Source organism: Papio anubis, chromosome 7 (assembly GCF_008728515.1).
Source record: "Papio anubis isolate 15944 chromosome 7, Panubis1.0, whole genome shotgun sequence".
In the NCBI taxonomy this organism is placed as follows: Eukaryota; Metazoa; Chordata; class Mammalia; order Primates; family Cercopithecidae; genus Papio; species Papio anubis.
In genome coordinates, this window is record NC_044982.1 from 61136853 (window position 1) to 61155550 (window position 18698).

General features: G+C 36.0%; 1 protein-coding gene across 10 annotated transcripts in view; it reads right to left on the reverse strand.

The window, feature by feature from the left end:
* FANCM (FA complementation group M) overlaps positions 1 to 18698 on the reverse strand; it is a 72661-nt gene that overhangs the window by 8696 nt on the left and 45267 nt on the right. For all 10 annotated transcript variants that reach the window (XM_021941169.2, XM_021941163.2, XM_021941168.2 and 7 more), the window contains 7 exons: positions 16335 to 18243; positions 11166 to 11260; positions 10985 to 11053; positions 8845 to 8973; positions 7076 to 7232; positions 4571 to 4677; positions 2780 to 3343 (listed from right to left, as the gene is read on the reverse strand). In XM_021941169.2, the coding sequence (XP_021796861.2) occupies positions 2780 to 3343; positions 4571 to 4677; positions 7076 to 7232; positions 8845 to 8973; positions 10985 to 11053; positions 11166 to 11260; positions 16335 to 18243 (3030 nt within the window). The remainder of the gene's footprint in view (positions 1 to 2779; positions 3344 to 4570; positions 4678 to 7075; positions 7233 to 8844; positions 8974 to 10984; positions 11054 to 11165; positions 11261 to 16334; positions 18244 to 18698) is intronic.

Genomic DNA, 18698 nt, shown 5'->3' on the forward strand with positions numbered 1-18698 from the left:
ACTTTCTATATTTTAACATAATAAACTAAGATCAACATCCTAATTATTCAGAAATTATCGCTAAAATATATTTAATATTTAATTTAAAAAAAGAATAATAAATGTAATGAAGGAGGAAATGGCCACTAAAGAACTAGAAGAAAATAGTGAAAGTACTTAGTTATCTTAGAGTATGGCTTCCTAAACATGACAACAAGGTCAGGAAGTACAAAGAAAAAAAATCTAGGCTGCACAAAGAAGTTATATTTCACATAGCAAGAAACACTAAACACAAAACAAAAAAGCAAATAAAAGACAAGGAATACTGTTTGTAATATTTATGACAATGCAAATATTAGTATTTTAATCTGTGAAGATTTTTGTCAGGGTAGTCTATTTTATGCCTTTTCAAATTTACCTCAAAAATTCTTTCCCCTCCTAATTTCAAGTAATAAGAATTATACTATATGTAATTTTATTCACTAATAGTAGAAAACTTAAAACATCTTTCCATTAAGATCTACTGATCCTTTTTCATAGTGCTCTTCAAAGTATCACTAGCCTGTATCTATTTTCTAGTTAGGACATACCAAAGTAGAAATACTGCTTAAAGTGTTAGTGATTACCAGTGCTTATTTCTCTTTTCAAAGTAAAGAGCACTGGAGTGTGGTGTGGGGGTGAATAGGCATCTATGGTAATTTGAAGCCCAGAAGGGCAGTGTGGAGGCACCCAGCCTCTGTAGCCTCATCTCCACTGCCCAGATAGAGTTACCCAGGGTCAGGAGGGACTCTGTCTTGTCGAGAAAAGCCTAGGATACTGAGACAGTCGCAAATGTCACTAGTGTGAATTACAGCTGAAGAAACTACACAGAAACTACACTACTGTATCCACCTAGAACCAAGGCCAACACACCTCACCAAACTGACACCCTAAGACTCATTTATACAAATAAGTCTTTCCCTGGGAAATTACTCCATAAAACTTCATGAGGTGAATGTCCCACTAGATGTGTAGAAATCAACATAAGGACACGTCATATATGAAAAAGCAAGGACATGATACTTCCAAAGGAACACAGTAATTCTCAAATAACAGACCCCAATTACAATGAATTATACAAAAATAGTAATCTTGCCAGGCATGGTGTACCATATAGTACCAGCTACTAAGAAGGCTGAGGTAGGAGGATCACGTGAGTCCAGGAGTTCAAGTCAGCAGTGAGCTATGATCGCACCTGTGGATAGCCACTGTACTCCAGCCTAGGCAACACAATGAGAACTCATCTTGGGATTTTAATCTCTATACTATCGATGAGGATATTGAAACTCAAAGAAATTAAGTACTTTCTTGTTCTCCAGTCTATTATAAAGACTTAATGTAGTCAATCTTTTCCTAACAATGCCTTCAAGAAATAACTATGCCTCTCCCACAAAAAAAAAAAAACTGGGGACAATTTGCAACTGGAAACACAAATATGAGAACCATTGTGTGGACACTGTCAAGCATGTGGCTAAGGCAGAGTGTGATGAAACTTCTTGGGGATAAAGAGAAGTAGAAGCAGAGAGTAGAATAGTAGTTAGTACAGGGGTTAAGGTTGGGGTGGAGGGTGTTGGTCAAATGATACAAAATTTCAGATAGGAAGACTATAGTCAATTACAAGGTATTTTATCTTGAAAATCACTGAAAGAGTAAATTTTAAGTGTTCTCAACCAAAAAATGATAAGTATTTGAGGTAATACATATGTTAATTAGCTTGATCTAGCCATTCCACAATGTATATTTCAAAACATGTCCTACTTGATAAATACATACAATTATTTGTCAATTATAAAAATTATTAATTTTTAATAAGTATTTTCAGTCTCACTCCTAGTTAGGCAAACAAATGAATATATACAGCTCCTATTATTTATTTAACCCCTATTTAGCAAAATTACTGTAACTATAAACTCTTAAAAACAAGAAACAGTTTTACAGTGATTCTTCTAGAAACAGCACAACAGGGAGAAGGTAAAACTGGACGACTTAGCAGTCATTCTGGAAGGAAGTGGAAGAAAACTTTAAGGAAGGAAACCAGTTGGTACTCCCAAATTCCTTTACCCAATAAAAAGAGACTTACATACCCAAAGCCTTCTGAGAAGAAGAGAAGTTAATCTGGGAACTAGTTCTAGGTCTTTTTTGTGTGTGTTTTGAGATGGAGTCTTGCTCTGTCACCCAAGCTGGAGTGAAATGGCACGATCTCGGCTGACTGCAACCTCTCCTTCCCAAGTTTCAGCGATTCTCCTACCTTAACCTCCCAAGTAGGTGGGACTACAGGGATGCACGACCATGCCCAGCTAATTTTTGTGTTTTTAGTAGAGATGTCATTTCACCATGTTGGCCAGGCTAGTCTTGAACTCCTGACTTCAAGTGATCCACGGACTGCCTCGGCCTCCCAGAGTGCTGGGATTACAGGCATGAGACACTGCACCTGGCCAAGGAACTAGCTCTGAACACGTAATTTCAATTAACTTTGCCTTGCAGAAAGCCCTATTTTCCTACATCCTTTTAATAAAATTATCCAGTTTCCTTACACAGTGTTAACAAAACATTAACATATTTAAAAAATTAAAACCTGAGCATCCTGTGAATTGCCCATATAATTTCGTGTATTGTTTTCTTGTTTGAAGACATTTTCTTCAAAATTTTTTTGTTAATTTTTCTTTGACCTAGTTATTTAATACAAAACACATACATAAGAAAGAAAAAGAAAAACTTCTGGTAACCATCTAAAGACATTTTTCCTTTCTTTGATCCATACCTTCTGTGGAACTGGAAATTTTCTACAGTCTTTCTGTGAATCAACAGTAGTGAAGGGTGGTGTCGTAGACTGGACTTTATTATGATTTTGAGGTTTGAAGTCTGAGACTTCAGAAATTGTATCCTTTAAATTAAGTGATGTCGGTTTGCTCTGCTTTGGTGATTGATTAACTACTGGATTAGAATGCATCTTGGACTGCAGAGAAGCTCCAGAAGGCACTGAATTTAAACAACAGTCCTGTTGTTTGTTCTTCTTAACAGTGCTTGGGTTAACTGCAATATTAGATTCTCTTTTATCATTTACATTGTTCTCCTCCTCACTTGAATCATCTGGTAAAATAATTCTGGATAATTTCTTTTTTGAATGTGCACAGTTTTGTTCCCTCATTTGTTTTAGCATTACTGCACGTCGGGTTTTATACTTTTTACTGCTACTTGCAAAGCAATCATCAGTTATTAAGTTAAAATCAACACAAACTTCTTCTTCACTTGATTGGCCTTTGCAAGACTCCTCCTCATCAACACAAAAACTATCCTCTAAATAGGTTTCATCTTGTTCAGGAATCTACAGTAAAAACATAAGAATATTTTACATTTATTTCAGACAATTAACAGGTATTTAAAACATACTTCGAAGCACATGAAATCTGCATTAATATTTGTTTAATTTACTTTATTAATTCAGCCACTTACTCAACTAACATATACCAAGTACATTCTTTGTGGAGGAAAATGAGTTTGAGAATAAAGGAAAAGAATGATTTACCATCTAGAAATTTAAGGTTTAGTAACAGCAGGTAGAAAGTAAACAATAATAATAGATGATAAATGCTATATAATAAGCACAATGGAAGTACAGAGAGTACACATTACCAAGTTGAACATGGCAATTTATAAACAAACATGACTAATATGAAAATGTTATCCTTGGCCGGGCGCGGTGGCTCAAGCCTGTAATCCCAGCACTTTGGGAGGCCGAGACGGGTGGATCACGAGGTCAGGAGATCGAGACCATCCTGGCTAACACAGTGAAACCCCGTCTCTACTAAAAAATACAAAAAACTAGCCGGGCGCGGTGGCGGGCGCCTGTAGTCCCAGCTACTTGGGAGGCTGAGGCAGGAGAATGGCGTGAACCCGGGAGGCGGAGCTTGCAGTGAGTTGAGATCCAGCCACTGCACTCCAGCCTGGGCGACAGAGCTAGACTCCGTCAAAAAAAAAAAAAAAAAAAAAGAAAATGTTATCCATAAATGATATAACCTATAATTTTCAGAATATAACATTTTTGTGAAAAAAATAAATTTTATCAACCAAGGACAAAAAAGGGATTTTTTTTTATTTTTTGAAATGGGGTTTCGCTCTTGTCGTGCAGGCTGGAGTGCAATGGTGCAATCTTGGCTCATTGCAACCTCTGCCTCCCGGGTTCAAGCTATTCTCCTGCCTTAGCCTCCCAAGTAGCTGGGATTACAGGCATGTGCTACCATCCTGGCTAATTTTTGTCTTATTAGTAGAGATGGGATTTCACCATGTTGGCCAGGCTGGTCTTGAACTCCTGACCTCAGGTGATCTACCAGCACTGGCCTCCCAAAGTGCTGGGATTACAGGCGTGAGCCACCATACCTGGCCAAAAAGGGATCTTGAGAATTCATTTAGTCGAGCTTCCTGACTTTGGGCAGAAATTATCTCAAATAGCTCTGAGAGCCCAGTTTTAGAAACAAAATGGAGGCTTCATTAACAGGAACATATTTCAACCTCACCATCCAGAAATTCTCCATTATATTTCTATAGTTCATACCTGTGAGAAAATGTTTATGTTTTTATGTGTCTTATGAATCATTTTGTACTTATTGTTCATCATCGGACTACGCAAAGATTTCATGTAAACAGCTCTCATTTCAGCATCTGTGTAAAGATAAGAATTTAAGACAAAGTAGCAAAATTATTTAAATGAATAATTGCAGTATTTATGTCAATTATTTATTTCAATGATTGAAGTATTTAACTTCAATCTATTTCAAATTTACTTGATTCAAACCTTGTGCAAATATTTTACACAAAGACAATAAATATTAAAAGATGTCTATAAACAATTATTGAAAAATATTAAGTTAGGAGTTTAGCCTTTGAAATCAGATCATCTAGTTGAGTGATCATGGACAACTTAAGTTCCCTGCTTTAGCTATCTCTCTGAAAATGAGGATTGAAACAGACTTTTCTTTCAAAACAAAGGTATACAAAGACCTTAAAAATGTACCAGATTTACAGAAGTTTCACAAAAACATAAGAAATCTAGCCAGAAAAGCAAATATGCACTAAAAACATTAAAACCCACAGCCAATAAAAAGTATGTTTCATAATTTTCAGTTAAGGAAAACCTGGGAAACACCTTGGTTTTTTTTTATGCCTAGCATTTTTAAAAGTTATAATGAAAGGTACTTGAGACATGATACATAAAAACAAAAGATAATGTGAATTTTGAGGTACTTAAAAAAAAAGCTTTGAAACTATACATAGTTCAAACATACTGTGTCTGCAATGGAATTTCAAATCTCTATAATCGCCATCTAAACTGCTTCATCTGCAGCCTTCCCCATAATATAACAGCAACTATATCCTTGTTGCTCAAGCTTACTGACTCGTCCTTTTTTTCTGATCCATCAGAAAATCCTGTCAGCTTTATGTATCCAGAATTCACTCTTTCTCACTCTCCTCAGTGCTACTATCTTGGTAGAAGCCACTACCATTCCTTGGTTGGAGGACCTCAACAGTCTCCTAACTGGTCTCAGTCTACCTCTGTTCCCCTACAGGTCATTCTCAACATAGAAGCTACAGAGATTCTACTAAATTATGTCAGATTATGATCTGGCTGCTATTTATCTGATCTTCCTACTACCTTCCGTTTTCCCTCATTCCAGTCACAACACTGTTCCTTCAACAGGCCAGACACACTACCGACTCAGGACCTTTGCACTGGCTGTTGTCTTTGTATCAACATTCTTCCACTGGATTATATTGTAAACCTGCAAAAGTCACTTCTGTTAATGAACATCGAGGGCATAAAACCTTATCCTGCAAATTATATCAGCATTAAGGACAGTACTGAGAACACTGTCTTTAGACACTTTTTTCTTAAAAGTCACAAACTTTGAGAAACTTTGTCACTTTAAATAATATCAGAGACTGCAAAAGCAGAATAAATGATGAGATCTGTGAAAGATTAGAATACTGAAAAGATATAATCAGAATATTTCTCACTTCTGTTACAGTCAATCTGAACCATCTCCTCTAAATGTATTGTAGGTAAGATCTGTTCAAGCATTGGATGAACACACTGTTTTCCGAAAGTAAACTGCTTTACTTGGCAAATTTAATACATTTAGCTTTGTATTTCAGTTGGTCTTAACAATCTACATCACTAAATCTCTCTTCTTCTAGTCTCTGATGATGTCGCCTTCTCAATGAAGCCTATTCCTAATTGCTTTATTTAAAATCACAGCTAGGCTGAGTGCAGTGGCTCACAGCTATTGACCCAGTACTTTGGGAGGCCAAGGTTAGAGGACTGCTTGAGGTCTGAAGTTGGAGACCAACTTGAGCAACATAGTGAGATTACATCTCTACAAAAGGCCAAAAAAATTAACTGGTCATGGTGGTACATGCCTGTAGTCCTACAGGAGGCTAAAGCAGGAGAATCTCCTGAGTCTAGGAGTTCAAGGCTGCAGTGAAATATGACTGCGCCACTGCACCCTACTCTGGGCAACTCTGTCTCTAAAAAAATAAAATTAAAAAATAATAAAATGGCAACTCGTCTGTTATTTATACCCCCAACCTCAATCACTCCAAATTTTTCTCATCTTGTCCAACTTTTTTATTTTTCTGTAATTTTTTATCTTACAATAAACTAAATAATTTAGTTAGCATATATACTGTCTCTTTCCATTTGAATGTAGGCTTCATAAGAAGAAATTTTTTGTCTATTTTGTTCATTCATATACAGTTCCTAAATGCCTTACGTAGTACTAGGCATGTAGCAGGTACTAAACACGTGTGAAATGAACATTTCACACTTCAGCAACCCAGGTCAATCTGAAAAGAAATATTCAAATTAGCAGAAGCCTATAAACAACCAGTTTAAAATAAAGCAAGTATTAGAGAATTTGAATGAAAATGACGAAATAAATATTTTGCACATACCACATTTAATTACTTTTAAGGTCTAGTTTCATTAAAAACTGATTAAAATATTTAAATATAAGCACATACAAACATTGAAAAAAATCTGAAGGATCATTATAACATTTACCATTTATAGCCTGTGAAAGTTGAGTTTCATCATTTAAAAAGTCAAGTAATGAGGAATCTTCTTCATTTTCTGACTCATCATTTTCATCTGATGAAACATATTCTGCATCTTCTTCAGAAAGTTCTGCTTCATCATCTAAAAACTTCCTAGCTACATGCTAAGACAAATTAGAAAACATGAAGATATCATTGAGAAAATAATTTTCTTTCATGATTGGAAATGATTCTGGAAAACTGATTTCTTATCAATGCTTTCAAGATTAATAAAATAATAAAAACAGAAAATTTCTAGGCCCAGTGTGGTGGCGCACGCCTGTAATCCCAGCACTATGGGAGGCCAAAGCAGGTGGATCACCTGAGGTCAGGAGTTCGAGGCCAGCCTGACTAACATGGTGAAACCCCGTCTTTACTAAATTAAAAAAAAAAAAAATTGGCCAGGCATAGTGGCGCATGCCTATAATCCCAGCTACTCAGGAGGCTGAGGCAGGAGAATCACTTGAACCTGGGAGGCGGAGGTTGCAGTGAGCTGAGATGGCACCACTGCACTCCAGCCTGTGGCAATAAGAAAGAAGCTCTGTCTAAAAAAGAAAATTCCAAGAAGAAATGATAAAGTTACAAATCTATTTTAAAATTCTGATAATTCTGTCATAAGTAAAATAAAGTAAAAGTTGGCATATTTGCTTGATCTTTTTTTTTTTTTTTTTTGAGACAGTCTCACTTTGTTGCCCAGGCTGGAGTGTAGTGGCACAATCTTGGCTCACTGCAACCTCTGCCTCTCGGTTCAAGAGATTCTCCTGCCTTAGACCCCTGAGTAGCTCGGATGACTGACACATGCCATCATGCCCAGCTAACTTTTGTATTTTTAGTAGAGACAGGGTTTCACCAGGTTGGCCAGGTTGGTCTCAGACTCCTGACCTCAGGTGATCCACCTGCCTCAGCCTCCCAAAGTGGTGTGAAAGCCACCCTGCCCAGCCTGCTTGATATTTCTTAATAAGCATAAAATTTCTTGAGTCTTCCAGCTCTTTCAAGAAAATTACCGCACCACGAAAGAATTTAATCAGGAAGGAAAGGTACTGAGAACATTTTCCAAGTATTTGAAAATTGGATAGAAATAAGAAAAACAATATACTGATAACAAAAGCAAGTATCTTAAAACTCAAATTTCTAATTCTATATTTTCTTCAATTTGAAACATAAATTCTCAATACACTTGAGTTTTTTGGTATTCATTCAAAGTAACACAACACTGAAAGATAAAGCATCAAGACACAAAGAAAAACAAAAAAAAAACTACACGTTGAATTTAATTCCAGTAAAAAAAAACTAAATGGGTGTCAAAATACTTAAATTTTTTTTCTATAAAAAGAATGTATATATGGCCGGGCGCGGTGGCTCAAGCCTGTAATCCCAGCACTTTGGGAGGCCGAGACGGGCGGATCATGAGGTCAGGAGATCGAGACTATCCTGGCTAACACGGTGAAACCCCATCTCTACTAAAAAATACAAAAAACTAGCCGGGCGAAGTGGCGGGCGCCTGTGGTCCCAGCATCTCGGGAGGCTGAGGCAGGAGAATGGCGTAAACCCGGGAGGCGGAGCTTGCAGTGAGCTGAGATCCGGCCACTGCACTCCAGCCTGGGCGACAGAGCCAGACTCAGTCTCAAAAAAAAAAAAAAAAAAGAATGTATAGAGAAATCTACATTGATGTAAAACCAATTATCATTACGTATGATAAAATACATACATATTTAAAGAAACTAAAAAAAAGATTACCTTTAAGTGACTCTGTCTCTTTCGGACTCTGATGCCTCTTCTGGCATTCCTGTTACAAACCCTGAAGTCTTCTAATTGTGAACATGGTTTGGAAAAATTCTCACTCTCATCACTAGATGACAGTTCTGACTATAATAATTCAACAAAATTCTTGCATAAGAAAAAAATAATTTCTTCCTAGACAAGTAAAATCGCTCTCACAACTCAGAGCCATGTTATAAATACAAAATAATTATGTTATAAATACTTAGGAATGTAAAAGTAAATAATTTAGGTAATATGAAATACTAAATTAGGTTATAAGTAATACTAGTATAGGTATTCATCCAATATAGTATTACATCAAACAGATTTGATGAAAACATACTTTTAATTTTAATTTTTATTTTTTCTGCAAACACTATGGTGACTTAGAAAACTGATACTTTTAGTTTAACAGTATTTCCTTCAGAAGATGTTCAAGCGCTTCACAAAGAACAAGCCTATACATTTGGCCATCAAAATCAGTCCAAATATAGGAATCCTTTGAAACCAAGAAACCAATAAAACAATAACAAGTTTTGACTATGAGGCCTATCACCATATCTCTTATAGGATAATGTAAAACCAGTCAAAAGAATCAAGTTTATCAAAATCAATTCAATTAACAGGAATAAATTTAGTTTAAAACAAACTGATCATCAGCATTATCAATATTTTAAATCATTTCTGATAAGTCAATCAGATCTTCTAGTTAAGGTAGCAAGTTGTTTTTCTAGTGAAGTCTTATATGAGTACACAAAGTTAATACAGACTGGCTGTATTTTTAATCACATATGGTCCCCAACTCACAATGGTTCAAGTTATGATTTTTCGACCTCTCCATAGTGCAAAAGTGATACGCATGCAGTAGAAACCAAATTTCAAGTGCCTATACAAACATTCTGTTCTTCACTTTCAGTACAGTATTAATAAATTACATGAGATACTCAACATTTTATTATAAAATATGCTTTGTGTTAGATGATTTTGACCAAACATAAGTGTTCTGAACACGTTTAAGGTAGGCTAGGCTAAGCTATGATATTCAGTAGATTAGGTGTATTAAATGCATTTTCAACATACAATGTTTTCAATTTATGATGTGTGTATCAGGATCCAATTCTATTGTAAGTTGAGGAGCACCTGTAATTTTACACAAATTATCCTAGACCGTATTTGAGATTTAAAACATGAGTTGCTAATCTCAAAATTTAGCTATCAGCTATAACTGGTGAGTATCATTAACCTTAAGACCTGCCCATATACTCAAACTTCAGATTCACAGTCATCAATGCCTGCTAGACACTGTGACTTTACTATCCCACAGGAACTTCAAATTCAAACCTGTTCAACACTTAACTTACCATCTCTTTCTTGTTTAGCCTAAATCTGTGACACACTTGCCAAAAAGCCAAAAACCAGAGTCATGCTGGACTCCTTCCTTTCCTTCTTTCAAACTCATTCAGTAATCAAATGAAAGAATAAGCACTTCTAACACTTGACCTTGATTTTTCTCCGATTTTACTTCTTGAAACTCTTTTGTCTTTACAATCTAATAACATAGAGATGTCATTTCTCACCTTTGCGTCTTCCTTTAAGCTGTTATTCTGTAAACAATGCCTTCTCTTCCCCCTTCTTTGGCCTCATTGCCAAATACAGTTTGCCAGAACTCCCAAGATCGAGGTTAAGGACTTAACTATTCTTATCACTCAACTTTAAAAATTATACTGAAATTATGTTTATTTCTCTATCTCTCCTATTGGGTAACTTATGACAGTATTAGGATATATTCTTTAGAGTATGTCCAGCATCTTACACAGTAGAGACATAGTAGGTATTTAATGAATGCTTGCCAAATTGCTCAAGTGTACGGACAAAAATAGGATGGTTTTTAAAGAGTCTAAAATTACTTAATATTTTTATTTATTGTGCTTAGGAAAGTTTACAGTGAATACATCTTTGAAAACTAGCAGAAGCTAGAAATTCCAATCACATACAATAGAATATCAACTTTTCTACTAAGGATTAAAATACCTATATTTATCTACACATATATTTTTCACAAAATTTTTATTCCAAAGGAATTTGGATTATTAAACATTATCTGTTATTTACTTACTCTGTTTATAGGAAATCTGCGCTTTTTGACAGCATGAAGTGGAGAATCAACTTCACTATTTTTCTGATCCTAAAGTAAGTAAATAAAGTAAAAGGTAACAAAAGTCTCAGCAGAAGCCCAAGGTATAGAAGGAAAATAGCCTTTGATATGATTATACTATGGTGATTACTGAATGACTCACCTCAGGAGAGTTTAAAACATTTCCTTTTGCTTTTTTAACTTTTCTTCGGAAAATCTCATCATCTTCACTTTCATTACTTGTTAATAATTGTCCATCTATAATTTATTTTTTAAAATAATGAAGGGTTAATAGATTTAGGTTTACCCAATCATAACAATCTATTTTATTGATGGCTACATTAAGAATTATTTCAGGCAATCTCAACATTTACTCACTTTCAAAAAAATATGGTCTTTGAGAACTTTGAACAAAAATCTAAATAAGAGACAAAAAAATTAAAATGCCAGTGAAGAAAATAGGACAATGTCTTTTGCTGATAAACACATATTTGAATGAAGTTCAGTTTTATAAATTAACTGTAATGAGGCCAGAAAAACACAAAAATGTAATTTCATTAGTCACTGGTTCTATTAATAGAATTTATCTCTAAAATCTACTGCAGTCTTTCTGCCCTTTGTGTCTTATTCCCTTTCTACTTGAAAGAGTTAAAGCATAAAAATGCAAGCTACAAAACAATACATTAAAAGATTCTTTGTTATATATGTGTTTTCCATACATATTTGTGTGTATGAAATAAAAACTGGTGAGATACAATACAATACAAAATGTAACTAGAACTGTGTGGGCCAGACTTAGTGACTTGCTTCTAAAAAAAGGATATAATGAAAATGAAGGTGTATGACTTATGAGTTTAGGTCATAAAAGGTATTGTGGCTTCATTTTTGCTTTCTCTCTTGCATCACTTGCACTGGGAGAAGTCAGATGCTATGTTCTATGACCATTCCAGGCCAGGAGTGGTGGCTCACGCTTGTAATCGCAGCACTTTGGGAGGCCAAGGAGGCAGACCACTTGAGCCCAGGAGTTTGAGATCAGCCTGAGCAACATGATAGAACCCTGTCTCTATAAAAAATATAATAATTGGCTGGGTGTGGTGGGACGTGCCTATAGTCCCAGTGGCTGAGGCAGGAGGACTGCTTGAGCCCAAGAGACGGAGGTGGCAGTGAGTCGTGATTGCACCACTACAATCTAGCCTGAGTGACAGAGCAAGACCCTCTCTGGGGGAAAAAAACAAAAACAAAAACCCAGTTATCAAACCGCCCTACGAAGAGGTCCACATGGCAAGAAACCAAGGTCTCCTACTAACAGCAGTATGACTGAGCCATCTTAAAAGCAGATCCTCCAAAGCTGTTCAAGCTTTCAGATAACTGCAGCCCTGGCCAATGTCTTTTTTTTTTTTTTTTTTTTTTTTTGAGAGGGAGTCTCGCTCTGTCGCCCAGGCTGGAGTGCAGTGGCCGGATCTCAGCTCACTGCAAGCTCTGCCTCCTGGGTTCACGCCATTCTCCGGCCTCAGCCTCCCGAGTAGCTGGGACTACAGGCGCCCGCCACCTCGCCTGGCTAGTTTTTTGTATTTCTTAATAGAGACGGGGTTTCACCGTGTTAGCCAGGACGGTCTCGATCTCCTGACCTCGTGATCCGCCCGTCTCGGCCTCCCAAAGTGCTGGGATTACAGGCTTGAGCCACCGCGCCCGGCCCCAATGTCTTGACTATTACCTCATGAAATATCCTAGGCCAGAACCACTCAGCTAAACCACACCTAAACTCCTGTTGTACAGAAACCTTGAGGAAACAAGGGGTTATTTTACATCATTAAGTTTTGCAGGCAGCTTGCTATGCAGCAATAGATAAATAATACAGATTTTGGTACCTGGAAATAGGGAGTTGCCATAACAAAAACCTAAACTGGGAAAGTCGCTTTGGAATTAGATAGTGGTTAGATGCTGAAAGGACTTTGAGAGTTTTAGTGAAGGAAGGCTTGAAGAGCCTCAAATTGTAGGAAAGTTAGTTGGCCAATGAGGAAAGGGTGGGTGAGGGCTTAAAGAAAAGTAGGGAAAACCTTAAATCCTTTAATGTAGTACCAGAAAATTTGGCATCATTGCAGTTAGTACGAAAAGGAAAAAATGGGCCAGGTGCAGTGGCTCACACCTGTAATCCCAGCACTTTGGGAGGACGAGGCAGGCAGATCACATGGTCAGGAGTCTGAGACCAGCCTGGCCAATATGGTGAAACCCCATCTCTACTAAAAATACAAAAATTAGTCAGGTGTGGTGGCAGGCAACGGTAGACCCAGCTACTTGAGAGGCTGAGGCAAGAGAATTGATTGAATCTGGGAGGCAGAGTTTGCGGTGAGCCAAGATTGTGCTATTGCACTCCAGCCTGGGCGACAGAGTGAGACTGTCTCAAAAAAAAAAAAAAAAAAAAAAAGGAAAAATGTACCTAATCTATGAGAGGTAATCTAGCTAAGACTTCCAGACAAAATGTTGCTTTTTGCTATAAGAGCAAAATGCAAAAAGAAAGACATTAAGGACAAACATAATTAGAATTTGCTGATTGTGAAAACTCCCAGCCTCTCTTGATGGCAAACAATGCTAAAATTAAGAAATTTTCTAGGCAAAGATCAAACCCAGAGGACAGCCAGGAATATATTATGAAGCTGAGGGTGAGCTGAGGGTGTAGTTTAAATCCTTTGTTAAGACATACTTAAAAATCAAAGATTGCTAGGCGTGGTGGCTCATGCCTGTAATCCCAGCACTTTGGGAGGCCAAGGAGGGCGGATCACGAGATTAGGAGATCGAGACCATCCTGGCTAACATGGTGAAACCCCGTCTCTAATTTAAAAATACAAAAAATTAGCCGGGCACGGTGGCGGGCGCCTGTAGTCCCAGCTACTCGGGAGGCTGAGGCGGGAGAATGGCGTGAACCCGGGAGGTGGAGCTTACAGTGACCCGAGATCGCACCACCACACTCCAGTCTGGGCAACAGAGCGAGACTCTGTCTCAAAAAAAAAAAAAAAAAAAAAATCAAAGATTGTGCCTTACAGTACCATTTAGTCAGAGAGTAAGGATTTTATTTTTATATATTTATTTATTTATAGACAGAGTCTTACTTTGTTGCCCAGGCTGGAGTGCAGTGGTGCGATCTCGGCTCACTGGAACCTCTGCCTCCCAGGTTCAAGCGATCCTCCTGCCTCAGCCTCTGGAGTAGCTGGGACTACAGGAATGCGCCACGATGCCTGGCTAATTTTTGTCTTTTTAGTAGAGACGAAGTGTCATCATGTTGGCCAGGCTGGTCTCAAACCCCTGACCTCAGGTGATCCACCCGCCTCAGCCTTCCAAAGTGCTGGGATTACAGGCATGAGTCACTGCACCAGGCCCATTAAGGATTTTAAAGAAGCTACTCACAGATCCTCTCAAACAACAGGCCTTCTAAGAAGTTTATTTTATTTTACTGATTATTTCAGGCCATTGAGTTTTTTGGGGGTACTTTGTTAAACAGCAATAGATAACAAATACAAAACTACTCAGTAAATTTCTCCTCATATTCTGCTACTAAAACATCTACCCAGACAGACAAACTTGAGTGATTTCCTTTTTGCAGATGAGCAATATATAAATCAACTAGTTTTTCTTTTTTCATTACCTTCTAAGAAAGTCAGAGTTAAATGCAGGACTTGGCTACAGTAACCAACTCAATTCTAGGAAGCTTTCCTTTTCAGTGCTTTCATGATGTTTTAATCAACTATGTTTTTCATATATAATAGAGAAAAATGAGCTTAAAATCTCTCTTTGAAATAAGTAGAATAAAAACAGTTATTATCTCTATTTATTAAATGTTCTCTAATAAATAATTTCCTGATTTGCATTTGTATTTGTAATTATTTTGCCCACGATTTGTAGTTAAGTATAATCCTAGAAAAAATGTTTTTGTGCAAATCTGACACAAAACCAGAAAAATTATCTCACTCATTAACATGGACTTCAATAGAGGTATTAAAGCAAATATTGAAGGCTCACAGGCATCATATACTTTGTAAAAATATATATGTCATGGCACAACCCCAGACTATATAGAATAGTCAGGTTTTGAAAATTAAACGTATTTCCAGAACTTACTTCCAACATGCTTTCATCTTAAATAGAACATTCACGAACCATGTCCTCCATGCTAACGAGAATAACGTAAGGAAAAGATTTACAGAGGAAACTTTCCTCTTATCCTACAGCTACTTTTTATTCAGCTTTTAACATAAGGAGTAAAATTCATAAATGACTTGATATAATAATCTGTAGAGTTGTATTATACAGCAGGACTTCGTATCAAACATCTATCACTATATCTTCTAGTTTTCCTGTAAGTGTAATGGTTAGAATACAGAAACCCAGAGATTTCTCTGTTTTTTTGTGGTCTGGTCTTAATCATCTGAATACAGTTTTTATTTCTCAAATATTTTGCTACATAAAACTATTACTTCAAACTATCTCTCAAAATCATACTTGCCTTCTTTCCCTTCGCTTTCATCATTTTATAACACCTAAATTATATCTTTAGTATCTTCAACATACCAAAAGCATAAATACTCTCAAGGAACCAAAATGAAAATCTACACTATATATAAAACCTTAGCCAGGCACAGTGGCTCACACCTGTAATCTCAGCACTTTGGGAGGGTGAGGCGGGTGGATCACCTGAGGTCAGGAGTTCCAGATCAGCTTGTCCAACATGGTGAAACCCCGTCTCTATTAAAAATACAAAACTTAGCCGGGCATGATGGTGGGTGCCTATAATCTCAGCTACTTGGGAGGCTGAGGCAGGAAAATCACTTGAACCCGGGAGGCGGAGGTTGCAGTAAGCCGAGACCACACCATGCACTCTAGCCTGGGCAACAAGAGCAAAACTCCATCTCAATAAAAAAAAAAAAAATTTCCAATCTAATCAAACTCAAAATTTCATCATCCTCTGAACCTCCTAAACAGTCACTCTCTTATTATTCATTTGGTGGTTATTTCCACATTTTACTGGCATCTTTTCAAATACATATAAATATGTCACATAATTATGTTTTACAACCAAGACATAGCCAGATCTTACACATCTTCGTGTATTTCATAATGTCTAGCAAGAATAACCTTTTCCATACCATGCATGCCATAAGTATAGGTAAATAAAATAAATCTAATATTAGTAAGATCATCTTAAGAAAAATATAACACAATTATCTAATTCAATATTTATATTGTACCATGTACTAAAAAATTACATTTGGAAAAATTACCAAAGTATTTCTAGAGTAATTATTCTAGAGTTATAGATTTTATAAAGATGGAATCTTACCTTGAACAGAATGACAGGATTTATGCAGATACATTTGACCACTGCTTTTAGACTTTTCTAGAGAAAATTCTGAATAATCAAAAGTTGAATTCAATGCTTCTTTGAATCTTTGTAGATTCATTTTTCCCTTATTAGAATCTGGTGTCTTAAGTATTTCCTTTCCTATCTTAGAAAATGAGTTCAATGTGTTTGATTCAGAGAGTGGTATACTCATAACTTTTTCTTGCACTGGTAAAGAAAACTGAGAATAACCAGGAGATAACAATTCTTCATTTTTTGCTGCACTCAGTGGTAAATGTACACAATTTGGATTCTGCATATCTTCATTTGATGGGATAATAACGGTTCCGCTAGTAAAATTTTTGCTATGATCTCTTGGTATTAGTGCTTGATTTGAAACATAATTTGCATCATCTATCTCCTTAGTTTCCAAATACCTTCCATATAGATTATCTAGAGGTCTACTGCTATCTGATGTATGTTCCAATATTTCATCATCAGAATCTGGACTACAGAATCCTAAATCAAAGGTAACAGAAAATAAATCCATAGAGCAATCAAAAATATCCTCATGATTCTTCATTTTTTCTTCCTGTACACTTCTCAGATCATCATGAGATTTAAAACTATTATCATCACGGGTGATTTGATCTTGGGGTTCAGAATTATTGTCCAACAAAAGTTCATCAGAAATTAAGAACTGAGAGACCAGAGGTATTTCACTAATAGCAGTTTTGTCTGACACACGTAAAGATTTGCTTTTACTGTTCAAGGGTGCAAGACTTACATCATCAAATTCTGTATTAACATCTTCAAATAATAGTAAACTTTCATCCTGATCAGTGGACAATACTGGGAGGTCACTGTTATCAACATCATGATTGTTCTCTCCAACTAAACTCTGTGCAGGGCCTCTGTGTATTTGAACACGATTGTAAGGTACTAAATTTTCATTTTGATTATGTTTATATACATCACAGTCACAGAGGCTTGGCTCATCAGAAATATCATCATTAGGTATATCATAAAGGCAACTTTTTTCAGACGGATAATTTATACATTTAAGTGAATTCAATTCTAAATTCTGTTGAGAATTCACAGCTGAATGTGACATCAAACAGGTGCATTTATCACTTTGTAAATGCTCTGTACAGGGTAAGAAACGCAAATTCTCAAGTGCAGTACCCTTAGCAATTTCATATTCCAAGTTTGAGAATCCACTGAGAGGCGGAGGAGAATGAGATAAAAATCTCTCTACATTAGCTAGTACCTCTTTTGTCAATGAGTGACAATTATAAAATTGATCATCTGTTCTAACAATATAAAGCTCTTCTTCGAATGGAAGAAATAAGTTAGATGAAACAGATTTTTCATCACTGAAACTGTTATAACCAGAATCTAAAACATTTCCAGCAAATGAACTAGTGGATTTGTTTGTAAACTCACACTCGGTTAATAATACACGTGGCTCTTTAATAACATTTTCATTAATAGTACATGTGGCAGCAACTTCATCTGTATCTGATGTCCTTTTATCATTTGGTAGGTCCTCTTGAAAAATATTTTCAACAGCAGAATTTCTGTCAGTATCTAAAGAATCTATAATCCCGTGATTATTTTCTTTTTTAAACTGATCTTTTTTTATTTCTTTAGACACTTTTTTCTTTAAAGAAACAATTTTAGTAGGTTTGATATGAGTTTGTTTAAAAATTTCAGCACATTCTTCATCAGATTCTATCACTGAGGATGAACTGCTTTGATTTATGTTCTTTATAAATGACGATTTCTTGTGAGTGATAAAGGTGTCATTGGCAAGATTATTAGATTCATTCCTGGGAGCAATAAATGTTGAGCTAACATCTTCCATTTGTAAATAAGATTCAACTTCCAATTTATAGCTGCATTCTCCCTATAAATAAGGAAAATTTAAAAAGCCACAGGAAAACAAAACAAAACAAAACAGAAAGCCAAATCTAAGAGAGGAGTTTCACTCTATATTAAAATATTTCTATTATTACATTGTTCCAATGATATTCTTTTATACCTTAAAAGTTATTCTGATAAATCAAAATTATAAAGTACACTACTATGAAACTATCAAGTTATCATTAATCAGTTAACTTTTTTGTATCTCCACTATTTAATACCCAAAAGACCCTTGATAACTATTTGTAGGAAGAACAAATTGAATGAATACATAAGAATATACTGAGTTTTGCATTTCTAACATTTAATTGAATTATTCTAATTTCCTAAAAATAGATATTTTAAAAATATATATTAATAAAAACCATATACATTTGTTAAATTTACTCTTTCAATGACAGTAAACTAAGAATAGCTTTTAGAATGTCCAACATAAAC